The sequence below is a fragment of the Panthera leo genome, chromosome C2 (assembly GCF_018350215.1).
Source record: "Panthera leo isolate Ple1 chromosome C2, P.leo_Ple1_pat1.1, whole genome shotgun sequence".
Taxonomy (NCBI): Eukaryota; Metazoa; Chordata; class Mammalia; order Carnivora; family Felidae; genus Panthera; species Panthera leo.
In genome coordinates, this window is record NC_056687.1 from 15,514,534 (window position 1) to 15,540,730 (window position 26,197).

Below are 26,197 nucleotides of genomic sequence, written 5' to 3' on the forward strand. Positions count from 1 at the left end.
TAAAAAACCATTTTCCCAGAGCCTAAACTTCCAAGAATTTTTGAGAGCCTAATCAACCCAGGGAAAGAGAAATACCCAACTGCAGCCTGCTCTAGCCTTCCATGTGGGGGAGGGAAATACCCAACCGCAGCCATTCTGTCCTATCTCAGCAATAGACTAGGAAGCACCAGTGGTGTTCACAGTCCAGAAGCAAAGCTCATAAAAGATCGAGACTGAATCACACAATAGAACGTTTTCCTCCCCCTGCACCTTACCACCGCATTACTAAAGGCCTATTTACCCCAGTTCACTTTACCCAGATCATTATGTTTGGCTTTGGAGGAAAAAATAACAAGGCAAAGCACATAGCTTAAAGAGAAAGAGCAAGCATGAGAAATAGGCTGACATGGCAGAAATATTGGAATTATCACACCAGAAATTTTAAAAAACTATGATTAATATGCTAAGGGCTCTAATGGATAAAACAGACAATGTACCATGTAAGCCGAAAAATGAAAACTCTAAGAAAGAATCAAAAAATAAAAGAGAACAGCATGGAAGTTTTTTGTGTGTCTCGTGTCCATGAAATATAGCCAGACCAACACTAAACCATCCTACACACCTAGAAAACTGATTGGAGGATGAACACAACAATCTGCACAACCGGAACCACAGAATTCAGCAGGCATGTGGTGCAGAGAGGTGAACTTGAGGAGCGAGAAGCCAGGGAAGGGAGGTGATTTGGGGACGGAGAGAGGACAGAGACGTGGGGAATCTGGGGAAAAGCACCCCTCCCGAAAAGCAGCTGGAGAGAAAGTGGAAAATTGGAAAGAGCCGCAGGGACTAAACTAAAAAGGGAGAAAGGAGAAAGAATAAAGGAGATGGTTTAAACTCCATTAAGACTGTAAACAAGGGGAGCGCAAAGGCTGCAACTCCGCAGCTCCCTACCTGGCGGTCCTCGGGTGGGAAGGGAGAATCCCCAGGAGGAGAGTGGGGTCCAGGAGGTTCTCGGGCCACACGGGGAAAAGCGGTTCCACTGCTGGAAGGACATTTGGCAGAGACTGTTGAAGCCACCTGGTCCCAGCAGACCCCGGAAGGCGGCCACATTCGCTGGTGCTGGAACAAGGTCTTTAGGGTGAAGCCTGGTGCCAGATGTGTGTTGTGATTTCCCATAATCCCTGAAACACTGGCTGCTACACTGTCTCGCGAACTTTTTCTGGGGCGGCATGGCTCCTGGCCGCAGTCTCGGGGCACCCGCAGCAGCAGGGTCCAGCGGGCGTTCCTGGGTGCAGCCGACATTCGGCCAGTGCTCGGTGAGACCCTCCCACAGAGGGGCGGAACGGGTCAAAGCCGCAGTCCTTGGGAAGTAAGGGGCCGGGGAAAACAGCCACATCTGAGACAGAACGCAGGAGAGAGGTGCTGCCTGGGGCCTGGTCACGGAGAGTGGAAAAGCAGGGAGTGGATGAGAGATGAAGACAGAGGACCGGTGCGGGGATTGCTGATAGGGGAGAACAGACTGGGTGGCGCCATTTTTCACAACTCCCGCGCATGCGCACCAATGAGCACCGCAACACTCCACCCCAGTAGGCTAGCAGCGCCATCTAGTGGAGAGAGGAGCCGTTACACTGAGCCCCTCCCAACAGCTGCCAACTTCTCCAAGAAAACAAGTCTCACTGCCGGTTTAGTTTATGGACTATAAAGAGCTACATAGACTAACTTCTAGGGGAAAACGAAGTAATTTCAGTCCTACTTCAATCTGTTAGCAGGTCCATCTATTCAATTTTCCTTTTTTTTCTCTTTTACACTTCTTTTTCTTGAATACAGAAAGAGAAAAAATTCATTTTTATTTTCAATTTTTATTAAAAATATTTTTCTTTAATTTTTTACTATATTTTTTACTTTTGTGTAAATTTTTTTCAAATTCTATCTTACTGCCATTATTTTATTTTAGTCTACTTCAGTGTACTCACCTTTTCAAATTTTTGAACGATTTCCTTTTTTCATTTTTCTTATTTCTCTTTTTCGTTTCTTTTCTTTTTCTTGAATGCAGAAAGAGAAAAACTTCATTTTTACTTTCAATTTCTAATAAAAATATTTTTCTTTAATTTTTTTCACTATATTTTTTACTTTTACGTAAATTTTTTCAAATTCTATTTTACTTCCATCATTTTATTTTAGTCTACTCACTTTTTCAAATTCTCAAATGATTTCCTTTTTTTTTTTTCTTTCCCCCTTTTTTTCTCTAATATGTCAAACCACTTTCAACACCCAGACCAAAACACACCTAAGATCTAGCATCATTTATTCAATTTTGTGTGTTTTTGTGTATGTGTTTAATTTTTTAATTTTAATTTTTTTTAATTTTAATTGTTCTACCTCATTAATTCCTTCTCTCCCTTCAAAATGACAAAATGAAGGAATTCACCCCAAAAGAAAGAGCAGGAAGAAATGACAGCCAGGGATTTAACCAACACAGATACAAGCAAGATGTCTGAACCAGAATTTAGAATCACGATAAGAATACTAGATTAGAATAGATTAGTCAAAATTAGTCTAATTAGTCTATTATAATAGAATAGTCAAAAATAGATTAGAATCCCTTTCTGCAAAGATAAAAGAAGTAAAAACTAGTCAGAATGAAATAAAAAATGCTATAACTGAGCTGCAATCACGGATGGATGCCAAGGTGGCAAGGATGGATGAGGCAGAACAGAGAATCAGCAATATAGACGACAAACTTACAGAGAATAATGAGGCAGAAAAAAAGAGGGAGGCAAAAGAGCACAATTTAAGAATTAGAGAAATCAGGGACTCATTAAAAAGGAACAACATCAGAATCATAGGGGTCCCAGAAGAGGAAGAGCGAGAAATAGGGGTAGAAGGGTTATGTGAGCAAATCATAGCGGAAAAGTTTCCTAACCTGGGGAAAGACACAGACATCAATATCCAGGAAGTACAGAGGATCCCCATTAGATTCAACAAAAACTGACCATCAACAAGGCATAGCATAGTCAAATTCACAAAATAGTCAAGGAGAGAATTATGAAAGCAGCAAGGGAAAAAAATCCCTAACCTACAAGGGAAGACAGATCAGGTTTGCAGCAGACCTAGCCACAGAAACTTGGCAGGCCAGAAAGGAGTGGCAGGATATATTCAATGGTCTGAATCAGAAAAATATGCAGCCCAGAATTCTTTATCCAGAAAGGCTGTCATTGAAAATAAAAGAAGAGATAAAAAATGTCCCAGACAAAAAAAAAAAAAAAAAAAAAATTAAAGGAGTTTGTGACCACTAAACCAGCCCCGCAAGAAATTTTAAGGGGGACTCTCTGAGGGGAGAAAAGATAGAAAGGACCAGAGAACACCACCAGAAACTCCAACTCCACAAGCATCATAATGGCAATAAATTCGTATCTTTCAGTACTTACTCTAAACATCAATGGACTCAATGCTCCAATCAAAAGACATAGGGTAACAGAATGGATAAGAAAACAAGATCCATCTATATGCTGTTTACAAGAGACCCACTTTAGACCTAAAGACACCTTCAGATTGAAAATAAGGAGATGGAGAACCATCTATCATGCTAATGGTCAAAAAAAGAAAGCCGGAGTAGCCATATTTATATCAGACAATCTAGACTTTAAAATAAAGACTGCAATGGGGGTGCCTGGGTGGCTCAGTCAGTTAAGCATCCGACTTCGGCTCAGGTCATGATCTCTCAGTTCATGAGTTCGAGCCCCATGTTGGGCTCTGTGCTAACAGCTCAGAGCCTGGAGCCTGCTTCAGATTATGTGTCTCCCTCTCTCTCTGCCCCTTCCCCACTCATGCTCTGTTTCTCCCTGTCTCCCACAAATGAATAAATGTTTAAAAAAAATTTAAAGACTGTAGCAAGAGATGCAGAAAGGCATTATATCATTATCAAGGGGTCTATCCACCAAGAAGACCTAACAATTGTAAACATTTATGCACCAAATGTGGAGTCACCCAAATATATAAATCAATTAATCACAAACATCAAGAAACTCATAGATAGTAATACCATAATAGTAGGAGACTTCAACACCCCACTCACAGCAATGGACAGATCATCTAATCAAAAAATCAACAAGGAAACAATGGCTTTGAATGACACACTGGACCAGATGGACTTAACAGATACATTCAGAACATTTCATCCTAAAGCAGCAGAATATACATTCTTCTCCAGTGCACATGGAACATTCTCCAGAATAGACCATATACTGGGACACAAATCAGCCCTACGTAAGTACAAAAAGATCAAGATCATACCATGCATATTTTCAGACCACAACTCTATGAAACTCAAAATCAACCACAAGAAAAAATTTGGAAAGGTAACAAATGGAGACTGAGGAACATCCTACTAAAGAATGAATGGGCTAACCAAGAAGTTACAGAGGAAATTAAAAAGTATATAGAAGTTAATGAAAATGGTAACACCACAACCCAAAATCTCTGGGACACAGCAAAGGCAGTCATAAGAGGAAAGTATATAGCGATCCAGGCCTTCCTGAAGAAGGAAGAAATATCGCAGATACACATCCTAAACCTTATGCCTTAAGGAGCTGGAAAAAGAAGAGCAAATAAAACCCAAAATCAGCAGAAGACAGGAAATAATAAAGATTAGAGCAGAAATTAATGCTATCGAAACGAAAAACAAAAACAAACAAAAAAAAAAAAAAACAGTAGAACAGATCAATGAAACCAGAAGCTGGTTCTTTGAAATAATTAACAAAATTGATAAACTACTAGCCAGTTTGATCAAAAAGAGAAAGGAAAGGACCCAAATAAATAAAATCAAGAATGAAAGAGGAGAGATCACAACCAACACAGCAGAAATAAAAACAATAATAAGAGAATATTATGAGCAATTATATGCCAATAAAATGGGCAATCTGGAGGAAATGGACAAATTCCTAGAAACATACACACTAGCAAAACTGAAACAGGAAGAAATAGAAAATTTGAACAGACCCATAACCACTAAGGAAATCGAAGTAGTAATAAAAAATCTGCCAAAAAACAAGAATCCAGCGCCAGATGGCTTTCCAGGAGAATTCTACCAAATATTTAAGGAAGAGTTAACACCTATTCTCTTGAAGACATTCCAAAAAATAGAAATGGAAGGAAAACTTCCAAACTCTTTCTATGAAGCCAGCATTACCTTGATTCCAAAACCAGACAGACCCCACTAAAAAGGAGAACTATAGACCAATTTCCCTGATGAACATGGATGCAAAAAACCTCAATAAGATATTAGCCAACCAGATCCAACAATACATTAAAAAAGTTATTCACCACGACCAAGTGGGATTTATACCTGGGATGCAGGGCTGGTTCAATATCTGCAAAACAATTAACATGATTCATCACATCAATAAAAGAAAGGACAAGAACCCTATGATCCTCTCAATAGATGCAGAGAAAGCATTTGACAAAATTGAGCATCCTTTCTTGATAAAAACCTTCAAGAAAGTAGGGATAGAAGGATCATACCTCGAGATGATAAAAGCCATATATGAGCGACCCAAAACTATTATCATCCTCAATGAGGAAAAACTGACAGCTTTCCCCCGAAGGTCAGAAACAAGACAGGGATGCCAACACTCTTGCCACTGTTATTCAACATAGTATTGGAAGTCTTAGCCTCTACAATCAGACAACGCAAAGAAATAAAAGGCATCCAAATCGGCCAGGAGGAGGTCAAACTTTCACTCTTTGCAGATGATATGATAGTCTATATGGAAATCCCAAAAGATTCCACCAAAAAACTGCTAGAATTGATTCATGAATTCAGCAAAGTTGTAGGATATAAAATCAATGCACAGAAATCAGTTGCATTCCTATCCACCAACAATGAAGCGACAGAAAGAGAAATCAAGGAATCGATCCCATTTATAGTTGCATCAAAAACCATAAAATATCTAGGAATAAATCTAACCAAAGAGGTGAAATATCTATACACTGAAAACTATAGAAAGCTTATGAAGTAAATTGAAGAAGACACAAAAAGATGGAAAAAGATTCCATGCTCCTGGATAGGAAGAACAAATATTGTTAAAATGTCGATACTACCGAAAGCAATCTACATATTCAATGCAATCCTTATCAAAATAACACCAGCATTTTTCACAGAGCTAGAACATATAATCCTAAAATTTGTATGGAACCAGAAAAGATCCCATATAGCCAACACGATCTTGAAAAAGAAAACCAAAGCAGAAGGCATCACAATCCCAGACTTCAAGCGATACTACAAAGTTGTAATCATCTAGACAGTATGGTACTGGCACAAGAACAGACACTCAGATCAATGGAACAGAAGAGAGAACCCAGAAATGGACCCACAAACGTATGGCCAACTAATCTTTGACAAAGCAGGAAAGAATATCCAATGGAATAAAGACAGCCTCTTCAGCAAGTGGTGCTGGGAAAACTGGACAGCGACATGCAGAAGAATGAACCTGGACCACTTTCTTACACCATACACAAAAATAAACCCAAAATGGATGAAAGACCTCAATGTAAGACAGGAAGCCATCAAAATCCTCGAGGAGAAAGCAGGCAAAAACCTTTTTGATCTTGGCTGCAGCAACTTCTTACTCAACATGTCTCCAGAGGCAAGGAAACAAAAGCAAAAATGAACTATTGGGACCTCATCAAAATAAAAACTTCTGCACAGCGAAGGAAACAATCAGCAAAACTAAAAGTCAACCAACATAATGGAAGAAGATATTTGCAAATACATATCAGATAAAGGGTTAGTATCTGAAATCTATAAAGAACTGATCAAACTCAACACCCAAAAAACAATCCAGTGAAGAAATGGGCAAAAGACACGAATAGACACTTCTCCAAAGAAGACATCCAGATGGCCAACCAACACACGAAAAAATGCTCAACATCACTCATCATCAGGGAAAGACAAATCAAAACCACAATGAGATACTACCTCACACCTGGCAGAATGGCTCACATTAACAACTCAGGCAACAACAGATGTTGGCAAGGATGTGGAGAAGGAGGATCTCTTTTGCATTGTTGGTGGCAATGCAAGCTGGTGCAGCCACTCTGGAAAACAGTATGGAGGCTCCTCAAAAAACTAAAAATAGAACTACCCTACGACCCAGCAATTGCACTACTAAACTGCATTTATCCACGGGATACAGGTGTGCTGTTTCAAAGGGACATATGCACCCCCATATTTATAGAACTATCAACAATAGCCAAAGTATGGAAACAGCCCAAATGTCCATCGATGGATGAATGGATAAAGATGTGGTATATATATACAATGGAGTATTACTCGGCAATCAAAAAGAATGAAATCTTGCCATTTGCAACTACGTGGCTGGAACTGGAGGGTATTATGCTAAGTGAAATTAGTCAGGGAAAGACAAAAATCATATGACTTCACTAATATGAGGGCTTTAAGAGACAAAACAGATATACATAAGGGAAGGGAAACAAAAATAATATAAAAACAGGGAGGGAGACTAAACAGAAGAGACTCATAAATATGGAGAACAAACTGAGGGTTACTGGAGGGGTTGTGGGAGGGTGGATGGGCTAAATGGTAAGGGACACTAAGGAATCTACTCCTGAAATCATTGTTGCCCTATATGCTAACATCCAAATTAGGATGTAAATTAAAAAAAATAAAAAATTAAATTAAAAAAAAGTAATGAACTCAAGTACTAATATTTATCACAATCCAAAATTCTAAACAACCTTAGTCATTATAGTAAAGCAGGACAAACATGCAAAATAAATAAATAAATAAATAAATAAATAAATAAATAATAGAGATCAAAAACCCTGTAACAGAAATGAAGAATGCCTTTGATGGATTTATTAGCAGACTGGATACGGTTGAGGAAAAAATCTCTGAGCTTAAAGACATGCCAGTGGAAACTTCCATAACAAAAAGACAAATTGAAAAAAGAAAAAAATGAAACAGAATATTCAAAAACCTTGGGACAATGACAAAAAGTATAATGTATACTTAATGGGAATACAAGAAGGAGAAGAAAGTGAGGAACAGAAGAAATATCTGAAGCATAAATGATTGACAATTTCCCCTCAATTAAAATCTGCTATTGTTTGAATGCTTGCAGCCCCCAAAATTCATGTATTTCAACCGAATCCTCTGTGTGATGGTATTTAGAGGTGGAGTTTGGGGGAGGTTCTTAGGTCATGAGAACAGATCCCTTATGAATGATATTAGTGCCCTTATGTAGAATCCCAAGAAAATTCCATTGTTCATTTCCACCCTGTGAAGTTACAGCTAAAAGATGACCACGAGGAAGTAGGTTCTCACCAGCACTGACTCCCCTGGCACCATGATTGCACTCCATGGTATTTATGCAACTGAATTGAAAAATCATGTCCACACAAAAACCTGCTCATGGATGTCTATAGCAGCTTTATTCGCAATTGCCAAAACCTAGAAGCAACCAAGATGTACTTCCGTAGGTGAATGGATAAACTGTGGTACATCCAGACAGTGAAATGTTTGTTATTTAATGCTAAGAGCAAATGATTTTTCAAACCTGAGATGAATATGAGGGAAATTAAGTGTATATGACTAACTGAAAGAGGCCAATCTGAAAAGGCTACATGTGATTTGATCTAACTATATGACTTTCTGGAAGAGGCCAATCTATGAAGACAATAAATGGATCATTGGTTACCAGCAGTTAAGGGGGAAGGAGGGATGAAGAGGTGAAGCATAGAGGATATTTAGGACAGTGGAGCTACTCTGTATGATATCACAAAGGTGGAAACATGTCATTACACTTTTGTCAAAACACATAGAATGTACACGACCAAGAGTGAACCCGAATGTAAACTGTGGACCTTGGACTCTAAAGATGCATCAGTGTGGGTCCATCAGTTGTGAAAAACGTACCACTCTGGTTTGGGATTCGGACAATGAGGGAATTTGTGCATATGTCGTGTCTGGGAGTATATGGGACATCTCTGTACTTTCTGTTCAACCTTCTTTGGGGCCTAAATCTTCTCTAAAAAATAAAATCTATTAAAAAAAAAAAAAAGAACGAACCCACATCAGACTCTCTAGGTCACCTGGATTTGTCCACATAACATTAAATGTGAAGAAGGTAAGGACAGCTTTTTAGGCCCATAGAATAATGCTGGTATTAGAACTAGATCCTTGATTTCCTACTTTAAACCTAAAGAGTTTTTCTATAGCTCACTTGTTTACATTCAGGTCTTACTTGCCTCTCAGTTGGTTTCCATATCTTGTAGTTTTTACTCTTTTTTTTCATAGCTTTTCCTGCAGAGTGGGCATTGTTTATATCATTTTCTTGTCTGTGTCACTAATTAGCAATTGATTTCTAAAAATTCAGCTCATCATCAATAAATGCTGTTACTAAGTAGTCAATTAGAAAGAATGTCCCCCGGGGATTTATGGTGTTATTAAGTCTCAAACCTAGCCTTGGTGAACTCATACATTAAGACTTCACATCCCAAGAGGATTATCTGCGGTGACAACAACATGAGGTGAACCTGCTCAGCCCAGCTGGGGAGTTCAGCATCAGGCTGGTGAATCTGTCTTCCCGGGACCACGGGCTGTCGCAGCTGGCAGACTTATGCTCTAATTATGTGGCCCTCCTTGCAACCTCTACAGTTTGCAACGGGCATCACATTTTCTTCCTAATGACCATTTTTAAATTGTCACGCCATTAGCTTTCAGGTCTGCAGGACTTGTTTCTTCCGAGGAAGGGAGTTTGGCAAAGATATCTATCAACCTGCTCTTGCCTGATGCATTAAGCACAGCTCTTCTTCAATCTTGTCTTCCCACAAATGGAGTAGCACTTAGTTCCCTTGGAGAAACTCTTTTTATGTAACTGCATTAATCAGCCACATGCACCTCCTCGTGCTTCCCAGCCCTCGTGTTCCCTCTCTCTGAAGCCCTCCCCAGATGACAATGAAGGAAGTGCGGACAATGAGCTGTGGCCTCTCAAAGGGCAAAGGCAACTCCTTAGCCATGCTCTGATGGATGATTACAAGGCTTCATTGTGCAGTGTAGTGAGCAGCGTTTATGTTGATACGATAACTGAGATTTACAATGGCTCCCGGTGATATACACCAGGCAAAAATCAACACAATCAGCTCACAGGCTAGGTCTGAGCAGCAGCATCAGGATATGCATTTTAAATCAAGACACACTCCGGTCCTCCCTCCCTCTTTCTGCAAGTCGGTGAGACAGGTAAGACAAAGGCAAACTGTGAATGACTTACTTCAGGTGAAGAAAGAGACAACCTGTAGGCTCTTTTCTCTGCCCAGTTAATAGTTCAGTAAGCGAGTAGAGTGAACACAGAGTTGTCGAGGAAAGATAATTCAACAGGTAGTAACAATTATTGGTTAGGGTGGTATAGAAAAAAAACCACCTATGAAAGAGTCGGATAAATTCTGCTGGAAGATAGCTCCAGCTATTCAAAGTCATATTTTATTTTAAGTTTTTGTTTTATTTATTTTGGGGGAGAGAAAGAGTGTGAGCAGGGGAAGGGCAGAGAGAAAGGGAGAGAGAGAAAATCCCAAGCAGGCTCCACGTTGTCAGCACAGAACCTAACGCAGGGCTTGATCTCATGAATCGTGAGGTCATGACCTGAGTCGAAATCAAGAGTCGGATGCTTAACTGACTGAGCCACCCAGGTTCCCCCAAAATCATATTTTAAAAGAATATGTGTAAGGCAATGATGAGCTATCACTACACCCCTATCAGGACAGCCAAAATAAAAAGGTGACAATACCAAATGCTGGTGAGGATCTGGAAAAACTGTATGTCTCATACCCTGCTGGTGGGAATGAAAAATGGTACAGCCACTCATATACTGTATGACTTGGCAGTTTCTTAAACTTGTCAGTTTCTTAAAAATAACGTGGTAGTTTCTTTAAAAACAAATTTAAACACATACTTACCATACAAATCCACAACCACAATCCCGAGAATTTATCCCAGAGAATGAAAGCAGGGTCACAGGAAAGCCTGTACACGATTGTTCGTTCCATTGTTCGTAGCAGCTCTATCTGTGGTAACAAACAACTGGAAACTACTCAGATATTCTCCAATGGGTGAATGGATAAACAAACTGTGGCATCCCCCCATCCCCCAGAAAGCTACTCAGCATTAAAAAGGATTGAGCTCTTGATATATACAACAACTTGGATGGATCTCAGAGGCATTCTGTTGAGTGGGGGGTGGAGGGGAATCAATTTCAAAGGCCACATGCTGGGTGATTGCATTTATGTAACATTCTCAAAATGACAATATTATACAGATGGAGAAGAAATTAGTAGTTAGCATGGGTGAGGGATGGCGGGAAATAATGGTGTTACAGTAAAAGGGTAGCATGAGTGAGATCTTTATGGTGATTTCAGTAGTTTCGCGTTGTGATTTTGATGAGGGTCACACATACTGATACTTGTAATACAAGGACGTACACACATTGCACCAAAGCCAATTTCCTGGTTTTGACATTGTACTCTAGTTATATAAGATGTAACCACTATAGAAACTGGGTGAAGGACCCATGGGATTTCTCTTTACTTCTCTGAATACTTACTTGAAAATAAAAATATTTTTAAGAATATTTAAAAATTTTTCTTCATGTTTATTTATTTTTGAGAGAGAAGGAGAGACACAGAGTGTGAGCAGGGGAGGGGTAGAGAGAGGTAGACACAGAATCCAAAGCAGCCTCCAGGCTCTGAGCTGTCAGCCCACAGCCAGCCCTTCATGGGGCTTAAACTCATAAACCTCAAGATTGTGACCTGATCCGAAGGTGGATGCTTAACCGACTGAACCACCCAGGCGCCCCGAAGCGTCTCTTAATAGCATAAGAGAATGGTCATTATATGCAGGATACCTGATACATATGCAGAAAAACCATGCATACTTACATTCTACCTCCAAAAAGAGGCTGAAAAGAAAAACACCTCTATTGTTATATTAGCGACTGTTCCTGGATAGCAGAATTTAAATTTTATGTTTCTTCTCTTTACACAGTTTCTACACTGAACTCATATTAATTTTATAATCAGCCCCCCAATTCTATTTCCTTATACTCCCCCAGAAGGACAGTCATTTAAAAACAGTAAGTTACATATGCTCTGCTGAAATTAATGAGCCAGAACCTGTTCCTGGAAGGAAACTGCAGAAAGAAAGAAGTCTTCCTCCAAAAAGAATCAACTTGTTCCCCTAAATAAAAATGAAGCAGAATCTCATAAGGGCCCTATTTTTGTAAGATATATTTCTAAGCTAATACAGACTCAAAATTAATTAGGTAACCGAATATCATGTCCACAACATTTAAACCAGTTACACTAATTTTAAAACTATTAACGCAATGGTGTTGATTTAATGGTGGTGTTTTTCCCTGCCTCAACAAGGTAATAATAAGAAAACATGTGCTCCTCATTATGCTTAATATAAATCACCAGTTACAGCCACCAGGAGAAGATTGATCACGTGGTAACTGGTAAATGAACCTGAGATAAACGTAACATAAATGTTAAAGTCTTTATTGAAATGTCTTATATTTGGTGATTACTATGATGCTGTGCTCCATTTCATGCTTGCCTTGTGAGTTTCTCTGGTGCGCATATAGAGCCAATAAATTATTCATACTCTCTGTATTTAACACTTAATGTTTTCTTTTTGGATAATCTACATTTATGAACTTATTTTCGTTAAGTATGTCTAAAGTAGACTCCCCACATCTCCAGGATGAGTTTAATGACAGGAGATAACTGGGGTTTATGATTTTTCCCATCTATTTGTGAAAACAAAGAACAGCCTATTTATTATTCAGATGTAGAGCCTCCATTCATCAAAAAGGCATTGATTTCACATTTTCAACTGAAAGAATGCTGAATTATTTTAAGTCATGAAACAAACGCCATCCAAATTGGAAATTCAAGATAAGCTCACAATCAAAAGGAATGTAGCATGGAGTTGAAATTCAAATAAATGTTTAGTTTCATCTCATTTTTGACTTGAGTACCAGGAATGTACGTGAAAGAGAAAAATACATGCATAAGTACAAAAAAGAAAATTCCCTTAAACCAAATGATATTCAAAAGAAAAGCCTGCCCACTGTTGTGTCAAAAATAGAAACAGACATAAATGTGAGTATCTTAGTTGAAAGGATAAAGCAAACATACACATAGATATAGCCAGTGTGGTGCCGAGATAAAGGACCAAGGAGCACAGACTGACGTCCTGCTCCCAGGACGCTCGCAGTCAACAATGATCAAGCTTAGGACCAGACCAGAGAACTTCTCGATTTCCAGTTACAGCCTCTGCGCAGAGCAGACCTCCTCTAGTTGGCCCCGCCTTTCCCCAGTGCAGAGATGCCCACGTTCCTGGTGCCATTCACCACAGGCCACACTCTTGCCTTCAGAGTTCAACTGAATGTTGTGAACTTTTCAAAAACTCCAGACCCACATCTGTACCTCCACCTGATGCCTCCCTGCATCTCCACAGCAAAGTCAGTGGTGGACCCTGGGGCTGGCAGTCATCTTTTTTTTTTTTTTAAGTTTATTTATTTATTTTGAGAGAGAGAGAGAGAGAGAGAGAGAGAGAGAGAATCCCAAGCAGACTCTGTGCTATCAGCATGGAGCCCAATGCAGGGCTCAAACACACAAAACTTGAGATCATGACCGGAGCCAACACCCAGAGTCTGTCGCTTAACCGACTGAGCCATCCATGCACCCCAAGGCTGGCAGTCATCCTAAAGGTCTTATCTTCCTGCTCCTTTCCTGAATCCCTTCTAATATCCTGGCTAAGAGAGGTAAACGGTCGCTGAGCCTCTGCAGAGGTTCACCACATAGGAAATGGCCCATCCTTACCCATTTTCCCTTTACTCACCCCAAATACCAATCCCGACTCCACATTCTGGGACTAGACAGGAAAACCGAAATGTCTTGGTATCATCACCATCCGCATGTTTACTAATACCTCTCAGGCCTTTATTCCTGTGCCAGATACTCTAAGAACTTTAACTGTATTGCCTCATTTGATCCATCAAACACCTCCAGTCAGCCAGTACTAATATTTTACTCCATTTTACAGAAGAAAAAAACCCAAAGGTCAGAGCCGCAGAGTAACCAGCCCACAACCACAAAGCTAGTGAGTGGAAGGGTCAGAATTTGAACCCTTCACTCTTAACCATACGTCACCTCCACATATTAGGCAACAGCTTTGTCCACTTCCTGAGATGGCTGCCATGGAGCTGAAACACTCTTGTTTTCAAAGCGAAGATATCAAAACATTCTGTCCAATGCCATGACCACTAACTAGGACATTGCTCCAGAGATCCTAGCTGCAATGCAAACAGTTTACCAGAGTCGCTGGTCAAATTCAGCATATGCTGAAAATAGTGTCGGCAGGGCTGGTTTCTTCTGAGGCCTCTCTCCTTGACTAATAGGTGGCCACCTTCTCCATGTGTCGTCATGTGGTCTTGCCTCTGTGTGTGTCTCTCCTAATCTCCTTTTCTTATTAGGACACCAGTCATTTAACTCATGTCGTCTAAATTAGGTCATTAACGGTTTATCTCAAAGTCACATTTTGAGATACACACTTCAGCCCATAACCATTTCTCTCTCCATCTGCAGGCTTCTGCGAAGCTACAGAAACGCTTAGTTCCCTGGAGAAGAATATGGTGGGATTGTTCTCTGAAGAGCCAGACATGGATGTGCTAGAGTTTAGGACCATATGTGAACATAGAATCTGCTGCCTGCCTCCCACTGGAGACTGTAGAAGATGGGGATAGAAATGGGGAAAAGGAAAGGAATTGCAGAGGAAGCCACAGTTTGGGATGGAAAGGAGTTATATATTTCCCATGGGTTCTGTGAACACTGGAAGGGAGGCATGCTTGATGTGAGGGGAGAGGCTATGCGGCATAATGCAGGCCAGAAGGTGATGGAGGGTGTAGAAGAGGCCAACTGGAGAGTGAATCTCCTGCCATACCATCCAGAGTCCATGGGGAACACACAACAAACCCACAAGGAAGCCACAACTTGGAGGCCTACCGCGCAAATCATTAACAGCCGGCAGAAACCTACGAATAACGTGAACTATGTAAAAATATCTTTCCCTTTCACTTCTACCCTCCTTTCCTGTACCCCAACCAAGCAGGATCCAGTAGTAGGAGGTAGGAGAAAGAGCAAACAACAGAAAGGAATAGCAAAAGAGAAGACCACAGTCCTTTCCCAGGTGACGGATGAGACCTGAGCTGGGGGAAGGAGAGGAGCTCAGAACTGAATATTAGACTGAAGTTTTCCTTTAGACTGGATGGGACTGTTTAATACCTGATAGGAAAATAGGGCTTGTTTGATGAGGAGAAAGGACAAGAAAGCTATGAGATCTTCCCCAGATTTCATCTAGGGATAAGCAAGGGGGATTGGACACACAATATTTAAACACAATAGATGAAGAAAAAGAAAATTGTGCCTTATTTCTATCTCCGTTGAGTTCAGCTCAATCAATCAACCAATGATATTTCATGTTCTCAGGCATAGATTATTGAAAACATATTCTGAACTGGCCTCTTCCCCAGAAATCCTTCAAATTATTTTGTACCTAAATTCATGTTCTTTAGACACCACTTCTCTCTCATTATTCCTCTGTCCAGACTTTTTCATTGACTCTGTGGTCTAAAGTATAAAGCCCAGGGTTTTCAACCAGACCGTAGAGGCCCTCCCCACCAATCCTTATCTCCAGATGTCTGAGGATTTCTCCTCCCCAGGGAAAACTACATTCCAATCATAAAGGTTGGAAGGGCTACCTCATCAGTTTCCTGGAGATCCTCCCATCATGCCCTGGAGACGTTTTGAAATGAAGATTGTTCTCAATGACATAGATCAGGGAACCCAAAGCATCCACCCCCTCACTCTGCTATCCACAGCCATGTGTCATGAGCCTATGACTCTTCCTTGTCCCAGCTTCCTTACAGAGAGGCCATGTGACCAGTGTCTCATTATCATCATACCTGCCATTTCCCATTTTGCGAGATTGCACATCAGGGTCTGATCATGAGTTCTATTTTATATATTTGGACCTTATGGAGGGACCTAAAGTCTATCTCTTTACATTTTCTTTAGTCTTATTTGGTACAAAGTGAGACAAAAGAAAAAAAAACATGATAATGACATGGATCTTTTTTTTTTTTATATGAAATTTATTGTCAAATTGGTTTCCATACAACACCCAGTGCTCATCCCAACAGGTGCCTTTCTCAATGCCCGTCACCCACCCTCCCCTCCCTCCCACCGCCCATCCACCCTCAGTTTATTCTCAGTTTTTAAGAATCTCTTATGGTTTGGCTCTCTCCCTCTCTAACTTTTTTTTTCCTTCCCCTCCCCCATGGTCTTCTGTTAAGTTTCTCAGGATCCACATAAGAGTGAAAACATATGGTATCTTTCTCTGTGTGACTTATTTCACTTAGCACAACACTCTCCAGTTCCATCCGCGTTGCTACAAAAGGCCATATTTCATTTTTCATTGCCAAGTAGTATTCCATTATGTATATAAACTACAATTTCTTTATCCATTCATCAGTTGGTGGACATTTAGGCTCTTTCCATAATTTGGCTATTGTTGAAAGTGTTGCTATCAACATATGGGTACAAGTGCCCCTATGCATTAGCATTCCTGTATTCCTTGGGTAAATTCCTAGCTGGGTCATAGGGTAGATAGACATAGATCTTTTTAAAGGACACAGAATTTCAAGGAAAATCTAAACAATGAAACTTGATCAGATCACCCCTGAAGAGATGGAACCACGTAAAATATGGACCTCCAAGAGTTCAATGTGCTCAGAAAACCATGGGGCAGGTATTAAGTTTCAAGTAGCCTAGTGTGGATAGGGTCTCCTTAGGCTTTCACATTTTCTTGCGACAAATGACACATTTCAAGGACAATAGGTCTCCTTCTTCATCAGTCAAGAAAATACATTTGCAGAATCTAGAATATAGTCTAGAATTCAGATCAATATTTTTCTTTCTGGTCCTTTTATTTATTTCTTTAAAATCGTTTTATCGTTACCATGAAAGCTTGTGCCTGAATTTAAAGCCTTTAATAAAAGCAATGACAGTTTTATTTCTCAGATGCCTCATGACCATATTAACCTCTCCTCAGTGGAGTTATTAATTGCACGTTCTGCCCACACTCCTTCGGTGTGGCTTCTGAGCAGAGCAAGTCAGAAAGCTTCTCTCCAAGGCGAGGACATGTTTATAGCCAGCCTCATGGAAGCGTCTGCATAATTACTGGAATGATTAAGGAGGTGTTTTCTAAAACAGACAAGTGAACTAAGTTTTAATATGTTTCGTGACAATGCATAAGACAAGTGTATGTTGTACCTGATATAGGACGCTGCAGGTCACCAAACTAAATAACTCTGTGCAGAGACACTGGGGATGGATTCAGTCATGGGTATAAACAGAAACTTCAAGAGAAAATGAGCTTTGATTCTCGACCAGAGAATTGTTTGTGATCTGAATGAGGACAGCTGCATAGGAAAGGTAACACAGAGCCCGGGGACATGAAGTCTTAGACGGTTAGCTCTAATCCCGTGTTGTAAAGACAGCTTAATGTGGGGGATGTGGGGCGGGGAGGTGGGGGAGGGCTTTGATGAATTCTGAGATTGGAGTTAAAGCTTTTCTAATTTGACTCACCGATATTTAATCGTGTAACTGTGCATCCTTAATCAAAACTCAGAGGGAATCTCTAATCTTGTGTCTATAAAACAGAAGATGATTAGAGGCCTTTGACCTGCCTGAGCTTTCCAGCTGCTTCTTACTTTTTTATTTGCTGATCACTTCTTACCGTTCCTCATATTCCCTAGTAGCCCCAGTTGTAGGAAAATGGTGTTCTGAAGTTTTAGGAGAATGGATATGAAGAATGTAATAGCTAACATTCTGTGTTCAATCTGCCGTCTGTTCACTCATTCTTTCTTTCTTCCAATGGTTCAAAAGCATCTAGGGGCGCCCAGGTGGCTCAGTCGGTTAAGTGTCCAACTCCTGGTTTCGGCTCAGGTCGTGATCTCACAGTTCCCCACGTCGGGCTCTGTGTTGACAGTGTGGAGACTGCTTGGGACTGTCTCCCTCTCTCTCTGCCCCTCACCGACTCACCCTCTCTCTCTCTCAAATATATCAATACACATTTCAAAAAATGAAATAAAATAATAAAATATACAGCATCTATTAGGTGGCGGGTGTTGTTTTACCTACTAAGAGAGAGCATGAACAAGAGCAACACATCTGTTTCTACAGACTGCATATAGCAAGGATGTTTTCACCCTTTCTTTGCTAAGTAGGCAATGGTAGGTGATCCAGGAAAATAAATACACTTTTATGCAGTAAATGATATCATAGGAAAATTCTTCTCTTTTGGATGACTGCAAGATGCAAAGTGTTTACTGAAGAAATTCAGTCGTATGTCTGGTAAAATGTTTGGATGCTGTTAAGAAGACTGATAAACAGGTGATAAAATTTGTCATTAAAGCATCACAGGATTTTAACAAGCAGACAAAGGCTTTAAATGGTGCCTGATGCATTTGGTATGCACAGTAAACAAAACTCCAGGGGTGAGTCCCCCTATCCGTGCCCCACCCTAAACACAGCTTTTACAGAGAGAAACGTCCCCGGAGACAAGAAGAATGCACTTATATTGCACCTGTCCCTTGTCCCCAATCCTACCACATCCAGGCAATACCTGCCTCCTATTACCACTTTCGAAAGCTATGCATTTTAACAATGTTATTAAAATCTTTCAATTCTTCAGCATCCAAATTCCATTTCAGTCATGAAACCAAATTTAAATAACCGACAACTGACAAAAACAAACAAAACATCACCACGACAATGAAAAATACCAACATCCTGGGAAGGCACTTTTCTGTGTCTCTGTGACCAAAATAATAATTATAAAATAAATACAGATTTTCAGGGGAGAGAAAGCACGTTTTCCATTTTGGGCAGAATTCTCCAGGTTGAATCTTTCTAAATTTGCATAAGCCAAGGAGTGGTCAACCGCTTTGCATGCATTCTTTCCCTGGTCCTTCCTAACAACGATAATATTAATAATTAACCTTAATAATGATGCTGATCTGCAAGATGCTGGTAACAGGGCACTATACCTACTTATTCTATCTACTCTACCACAATACTTGGGCAAAACTCACCGCCGCAAAGTATTAAGTTTTAACACGCACAACCAAAATGATCTTCTCTGTTGACACTGGTGTATGGAACGGCATAAGCAATTGCAGGACTGTTTATTAACCTGAGGAAAACAACCTCCTCTTTTCAGCTCTTCTTTTTGGCCGAGATTCCCAGAGATGCGCTGTAAGCCACTCCAGAGGCATCGGACACCAAGCTCTTGATTCTTATTTATTGCTTGTCCAGAAGACCCTTCTTCGGTTGTGTAGAAGGGGGATATTTGTTGTATGTCAGTCGGACTTTGTTTGGGGAGGGAATTTCCTCACTAAGAGCATGTTAATAAAAGGCACACTAGAAAACATTAGATCAGAAATACCTTGTCAAACACACAAGGCTAGAAACCACAGCAACCCGGCAAAGCGGAAGTACTTACTCTGAAAAGAAACTTGCCTTGCCCAAATCGTACCCTGTGCAAACCAGGAGGAAGCAAGTCTTAGGAGAGAAACCTGGAGCTCCTGGATCTCAGACAGAGGAGGCCAAAGTCTTATGGCATTTCTGTCTCCACCATTGTTCCAGAATAGAAGGGGAATGAAAGAAAGCCAGAGGAAGCAAAGATTGTGGCCACTTCTGGTCTTTTCTGATCTGTGGCCCCAACAACATTGGCCATTCGGGACGACCCACTTGCTTCTTTCTCCCTGCTCTCAGAAGCTGCCAGACAATCTCTTTCCTTCTTAAAAAATTCATTCTTATCGTATTTAAGTCGTAGAAAAAGAAATAAAGACTAATACAGTAGTACCTATGCGCCAACCACCTGGGTTAAGAAATAACCCAGTGGTACCTATGCGCCAACCACCTGGGTTAAGAAATAAAATAGCACTAATCCGTTATATTTGAGGCTTTCTGTTTACCCATTACAAATTGTATGCTTCCCTTCTCTCTCAAAGGTCCTGAATTTTTTTTTTTTTTGCCTTTTCTAATAACTTCTTTATACTTTTACTCTGCTTCTAAGTAGACCTTCACAGTTTTTGTATCATGCTATATATTTTTAACCTTTATATATTCTTTTACAATTTGGTCTTTATAGATTTTTCTTTTTAAACCTTTATCTAGTCCTGTTTATATGTTTTTAACTTTTTATACGTTCTCGGCAACTTGTTTTTCTCAAGAAACATGATGTTTGGGAGGTTCTTTCACGAATGCATTTGGCTCCTGCTTATTAATTTTCAGTGCTGCATAGTATTCCATTACATGAGACACCATGTGAGTTAATCCACTTTCCTGTTGATGGGCACTGAAATTGTTTCTAAGTGTTCGCTATTCGAACAATTTTGCCTTGAACATGTCTCTGTCTCCTTGACTACACAGGGGCAAGTCTTAAAGAAATTCTCCTTTGTTTTCTTTTAAATGTTTTGAGTTTGATTGTCACAGTCAAGTTTTTAATGTACCCTGAACTAATTTCTGCACAACATGTAAAGCATCATAACCTAGTAATTAAAAGCATAGAGTCTGCAGCCAGACTGCCTAGGTTCATATCACAGCTTGACTACTTTTTTAGCCAATCACTTTACCTCTGTGTGCCCCAGTTTCTTAATCTGTAAAATGGGTGTAATAATAATAATACCTACCGATTGGTAAGTGTGAAGTCACAACTAGGAAATGTAAAAACTCCCTAAAGCAACACTACCAAATGCAATGGAAGGGACGATTGTGTTATTATTATCATTATGGTAGGAAGTAGGAATCTCACTTTGTTTTTGCATGTTGACAGCCAAATTTCCCACTCCTATCTATTAACTAGATACCTCTTTATCGCTGATCTAGTAATGCCATTTCTGTCTTACATCAGCTTTCACGTAGATGTGGACATTTTTCTAGGCTCCCTATTCTTCCATTGGTATTTGTCTACACTCTTGGGAGATTTCAAGCCCACATTTAAAATTTCCTAAGTTCTAGAAGTCCCTGAAGTTTTCATTCTTCTTCTTTCATGTATATTCCCACCTCAACAATGTCATTTTAGTTGTTTGACAAACAAGTGAAGGAGAAGGGCCCTAGTGTTTTTCCACCATAACAAAGGGTCAAAAACTGGGTAACTTATGAGGCACCTGGGTGGCTCAGTCAGTTGAGTGTCTGACTTTGGCTCGGGTCATGATCTCACAGTTTGTGAGTTTGAGCCCCACTTTGGGCTCTTCATTGGCGCTTTATTCTGGGCAGAGACACAATTCAGCCCGAAACAAAAGAATCACCCAAAACACTGACACTGGGCTTCAGTCAAAGCCTCTAATCTGCACCTGGACATCTCAGTCCACCCACTGAGGATTCTTGCCTGACTGCCTTCAATCATAGTGGTTCAATCCCCCTAGATCCAGTTGTTGTAACTCAGATTTTAAAATAAATAATTGCAAACATCAAATAAACAACCACCTCAAAAGTCTGTAAAGAATGAAGATTTCAAAGTCCTACCCCCAGAGTTTCCGATTCAGTGGCTCAAGTTGATTCATGCTAATACAGGTAGTCAAGAGCCCACACTTTGGGAAACACTGATCTAGGTAGTGGTGTTAAATGACATGTCCCTAAGGAAGAGGCAATTAATGGAACAGCCAGCTTCATCATTCAACATTCAGGCAGCAGCCCATCAGCCCAAAGGTCTTAGAAGAGGCTATTGGCAGAGAACTGGAGTTTTCTTGATAAGTACTCTGAAAAGTTAAATTAATACTACTTCACAGTTTAAATCCCATTTTTAGAGGATCATAGAATTGAACTGGTTCCAATTTTAAATTAGCAATTCAATTGTGTCTTCAATTTTCACAGGCTGCAGATTCCCCCAAGGCCCAAAATAGGACACTGCAGGAATCTATTCCACATTAATGAAGCTTGGACTAGGGGTGACTTCTTTATTTTGAAAAATAAAATAAAAAGACAACAGCTGGTATTTGTTGAAATCCTACTATTTGCCAGGATTCTTCTGGGCACTAGTGACACAGCCTTGAACAAAATAGACAAAATCCCTGCTATCACAGAGCTTTTATTCTAGTGGATGAAAGATGATTGAGAAGCAAAATAAATTAGTAAAATATGTGAAAAACTCATGGTGACAGAGATTTTTGACTGTTTCACTTCATTCAGCCTCCCAAGTGCCTAGAACAGTCATCGGCACATGGTTGAGGGTCAACAAATATATATTGATTCCCTAAATGGGGATGAGTGCGCTGGAAAAATTAAGGTAGGGAAATGGGAGGGGGGGAGTGCAGTTTTAGATGGGACATCAAGGGCAGTCTCAGAAAGGGTCATCAGAATAAAGATCTGAAGGGCATGTGGTTGAGCCCTGTTTGGATCTGATAAATAAGAGGGGCTGAGAACGGCTGTGCCAAGGGAGCAAACTTGGTGTGTTCGAGGAATAGCACGGAGAGAAGGAAAAGAGGGAAAGGGGAGCGGGAACCTGGAAAAGTAATGGGGTTGGGGACGGCCAGATCAGGGAGGGCCAGATGTGCCACTCTAATGACTTCCGAGAAGGGACGCCTCTAAAGGTTTTAACCAGTGAGGTGGTAGGAAGTGCTTATCTTTAGAAAGCTTATTTCCACTGTTGTGTTTCAAAACACTGAAGGGGAACAAGGGCTCAAGCAGGTCGTTATTGTAATAATCCAATTACAGAGGAAAATACCTTGGACCAAAATGGTAGCAGTAGTGGGATGAGAAGGAATGGGATTTTAGGTATATTTTGACAGTTTGGGGAACAGGATTTGCTGATGGGTGGGATTTCGGAAGTGAGAAGAAGAGAGCAGTTCAAGATACAGCCAGGCAAATATGCAAGCGGCTGGAACTGTAATACACTGCTGGTGGAAATATAAAATGGCACCGTTACCTTGGAAAACTGTTTGGCAGTTTCTTTAAATATTACCCAACACACCTACCAAACCCACTGGACATTCCAGTCTTAAGTGATTTACTCAAGAAAACTGAAATGAAATGTCTACACAAAACCCTCTCCTGAATGTTCAAAGCAGCTTCATTCCCAACAGCCAAAAATTGGACGCAGCCCAAGTGTCCATCATTTGGTGAAAGCATAAACAAACTGTGGTGTATCCATAGGATGGAATATCAATCACAACAAAAAGAAGTCAACTACCGTCACATACAACACGAATGAATCTCAAAATATTTATTCGAAGTGAAAGACACAGACACAAAAGTGTATACATTGTTTGATTTCATTTATATACAATTCTAGAAAATGTAAACTAGTCTTATAGTGACAAAAAGCAGATCAGTTGTCTTCAGGGGACAGAGGTGAAGAGAGGCATCAGTGGCCAAGGGAGACAGAAATGTTCTGTGTGTTGATAGTGGTAGTGATTTCATGGCTATATACATCAGTCAGAACTTCGTTGAATCATATACTTTAAATGGATAGAGTTTACTGGACATGAATTATGTCTCCAAGGCTGATTTAAAATTTCTTGTGAAGAGAATGAAGCCCAAGGTTTTAGCCTGAGTGACTGGAAAAATGGAGTTGCAATTTACAGAAATGAGAGGGGTGCCTGGGTGGCTCAGTCTGTTGAATGTCCAGCTCTTGATTTCAGCTCAGTCATGATCCCAGGATCACGGGATCGAGTCCCACACCAGGCTCTGTGCTGAGGGTAGAGCCTGCTTAAAATATTCTCTCTCTCTCTCTCTCTCTCTCTCTCTCTCTCTCTCTCCATAGTCTTTTAATACATAAATCTTTTAAATACATAAATGTAAAAGACTCTGAAAGAAGCCAATTTTGCTGATGGGGAAATACCAGAAGCTCACTTACACACATGCTAAGTTTGAGATGCCTATTGGATCTCACATCTAGAGTTCAGGAAATGGGCCAAGGGGCCAGGCTGGAGATATACACACGGAAGTCCTAACACGTAGATAAAGCCAGGAGGCTATATAAGCTCATCACAAGAATGAATATGGATTGAAAATAGAAGAGCTCCAAGGACTAATCCATATGACTCTCCAACATTTAGAGCTAGCAGAGAAGGAACAGCTAAGAATCTAAAGAGAAGCAGCAGTGATTCAAGAGGAGAAGTAGGGCCTTCTAAAGGAAAGCAGAAGGAAGAAGTAGAAGGCGTATTAGAAGCAGAGAAAACAAATAGTACACAAGGAAGCAAGTGAAAGCAGGGCTTCCAGGCAAAAGGAATACAGTAATCCTGTGGCACACGCGGCCGATAAATCAGACGAGACGAGTACTGACAACTGCAACCCGGAGGTCGCTACTGACCTTGATGGGCGATGGTGAAGAGAAAATGAGAAGAGGGAGGCTGGAGTTAGCCTACATAGTTCACGCGTTCCTGGAGCAGCGCTGCACGAAATGGGGAGGGAGTGATGAGTAGAGGAGAAAGCGGGGTCAAGGGAGAGATTTGAAGGCGATGGGACAGTTAGAGCAATGTTCCAGAATGAGTGGGAGGCGACGAGCTGTAGTGCCCGAGCAGAGGGGCTGGCTTGTGGCAGGAGCCCAGAGACGAGGGAGAGAATGCAGGCAAGATGAAGAACGGCGGGGGAGCCGGAGCTAGGCCTTTTCTGGTTGCTTCTGTTTTCTCCGTGAGAGAAAAAGCAATCTCCTTCGTGAGGGGGAGCGTGAGTCACAAGCTGAGGAGACCTGAGAATAGAGAAGTTCCACGGTGGTCAGCTAGCATAGGGGCCTCCAAACTGCAGCCCCCTGGCCCACCTGTTTCTGAACGGCCCGCGAGCTAAGAATGGTTTTTACGTCTTTCAAAGTAAGATGTAAAAATGACTGTAGTTTTGAGAATAAACTGAGGGTGGATGGGCGGGGGGAGGGAGGGGAGGGTGGGTGATGGGCATTGAGGAGGGCACCTGTTGGGAGGAGCCCTGGGTGTTGTAGGGAAACCAATTTGACGATAAATTTCATAGTAAAAAAAAAAAAATGACTGTAGTTTTTCAGGGAGAACAAGAGCCTTGTAGGACAAAGTTGGCCAGCCTTGATGCAGGAGAATGGGAGCAAATGGGCTCAGGCCCAGCAGCGTGATATGCCAGGCAGCAAGGGAGCACTGGGCGGGAGCCTGACAGAATGTCAATCACTTAATCCTCACACAAGTACCGCAAGTTAAATATTAATAACCCAATTTCAGAGATGAGCTCTTTGGGTTTCAGGGAGGTTCAGGAATGTTCTCAAGGTCACACAAATGGTAAGTAGTGGGATAAAGACTTCGTTAGCAAATGTACACATATCTCAAATGCCTGTTTCCTTTCCAGTCTGCCACATGGCATCGCAAAAGATGGCGGCCTCTGTCTTTACCTTGAATCCTTGCAACTGCGGCTGTAGGGTGATGCAATAAGGAAGCAACATGTGCAGCAAATGAGGCACCTTCCAAGCCAGATAGCCGTAGGCGTAGACCTCAGTGGGCCCTTGCCGACGGTGTGGCCGTGAACAAGGAAACATGTCCAAGTGTTTAGTTTTCTCATCTGTAAAATCAGGTTAATAATAATTGAACCATTTCAAATTGCTGATATTCAACTATTTTTGACCTATAAAAAGACAATCTCGTATAATTCAAACTGATACCTACCATCCAAGGATATTATGTGTATTATCGTTAATATATATGCAGTGCCAGGACTTTGCAGACATTTGAATGGTGGTTATTCTGTGGACAGTAATACTAGGAGCAAACTTGTGCCTAAGGAAGTCTTTATTTGGAGAGAAGGGGCTGTGGAATGATCCCAGCTCTGCACACGTAGCCCAGAGCCACAGGGGTAAATGACAGGAGGCAGTCTGCCGGAGTCCTGGATGTAGCCAGTCAGTGTCAAGTCACAGGAACCCTAAATCTAAAATCATCCCCGCCTGGGTGGCTCAGTTGGTTGAACATCTGACCCTTGATTTCCACTCAGGTCATGATCTCAGGGTCCTGGGATCAAGCCCCACATCAGGCTCCATGCTGAATATGGCTCCTGCTTAAGATTCTCTCTCTCTCTCTCTCTCTCTCTCTCGCTCTCGCTCTTGCTCTCTCTCTCTTCTTCTGCGCCTTTC

At 40.9% G+C, this 26,197-nt stretch overlaps 1 protein-coding gene across 1 annotated transcript; it reads right to left on the bottom strand.

Moving 5' to 3' along the window:
* Positions 1-23,977: 23,977 nt before the first annotated feature.
* LOC122198670 lies at positions 23,978-25,716 on the bottom strand. Its single transcript, XM_042903385.1, has 2 exons — positions 25,466-25,716; positions 23,978-24,808 (listed from the first exon to the last, which is right to left on the bottom strand). Exons 1-2 carry the CDS (start codon positions 25,630-25,632, stop codon positions 24,283-24,285), a joined length of 693 nt encoding a protein of 230 aa, XP_042759319.1. The 5' UTR covers positions 25,633-25,716; the 3' UTR covers positions 23,978-24,282.
* Positions 25,717-26,197: the final 481 nt, after the last annotated feature.

What these genes read in the sequence shown, in the direction of transcription:
- LOC122198670 (XM_042903385.1), bottom strand. Translation starts at nt 25,632, where the DNA reads ATGAGAAAACTAAACACTTGGACATGTTTCCTTGTTCACGGCCACACC. An exon ending in CGCAGTTGCAAGGATTCAAG is followed by an intron (nt 24,809 to 25,465) that starts GTAAAGACAGAG and finishes CTCTATTCTCAG; the next exon opens with GTCTCCTCAGCTTGTGACTC.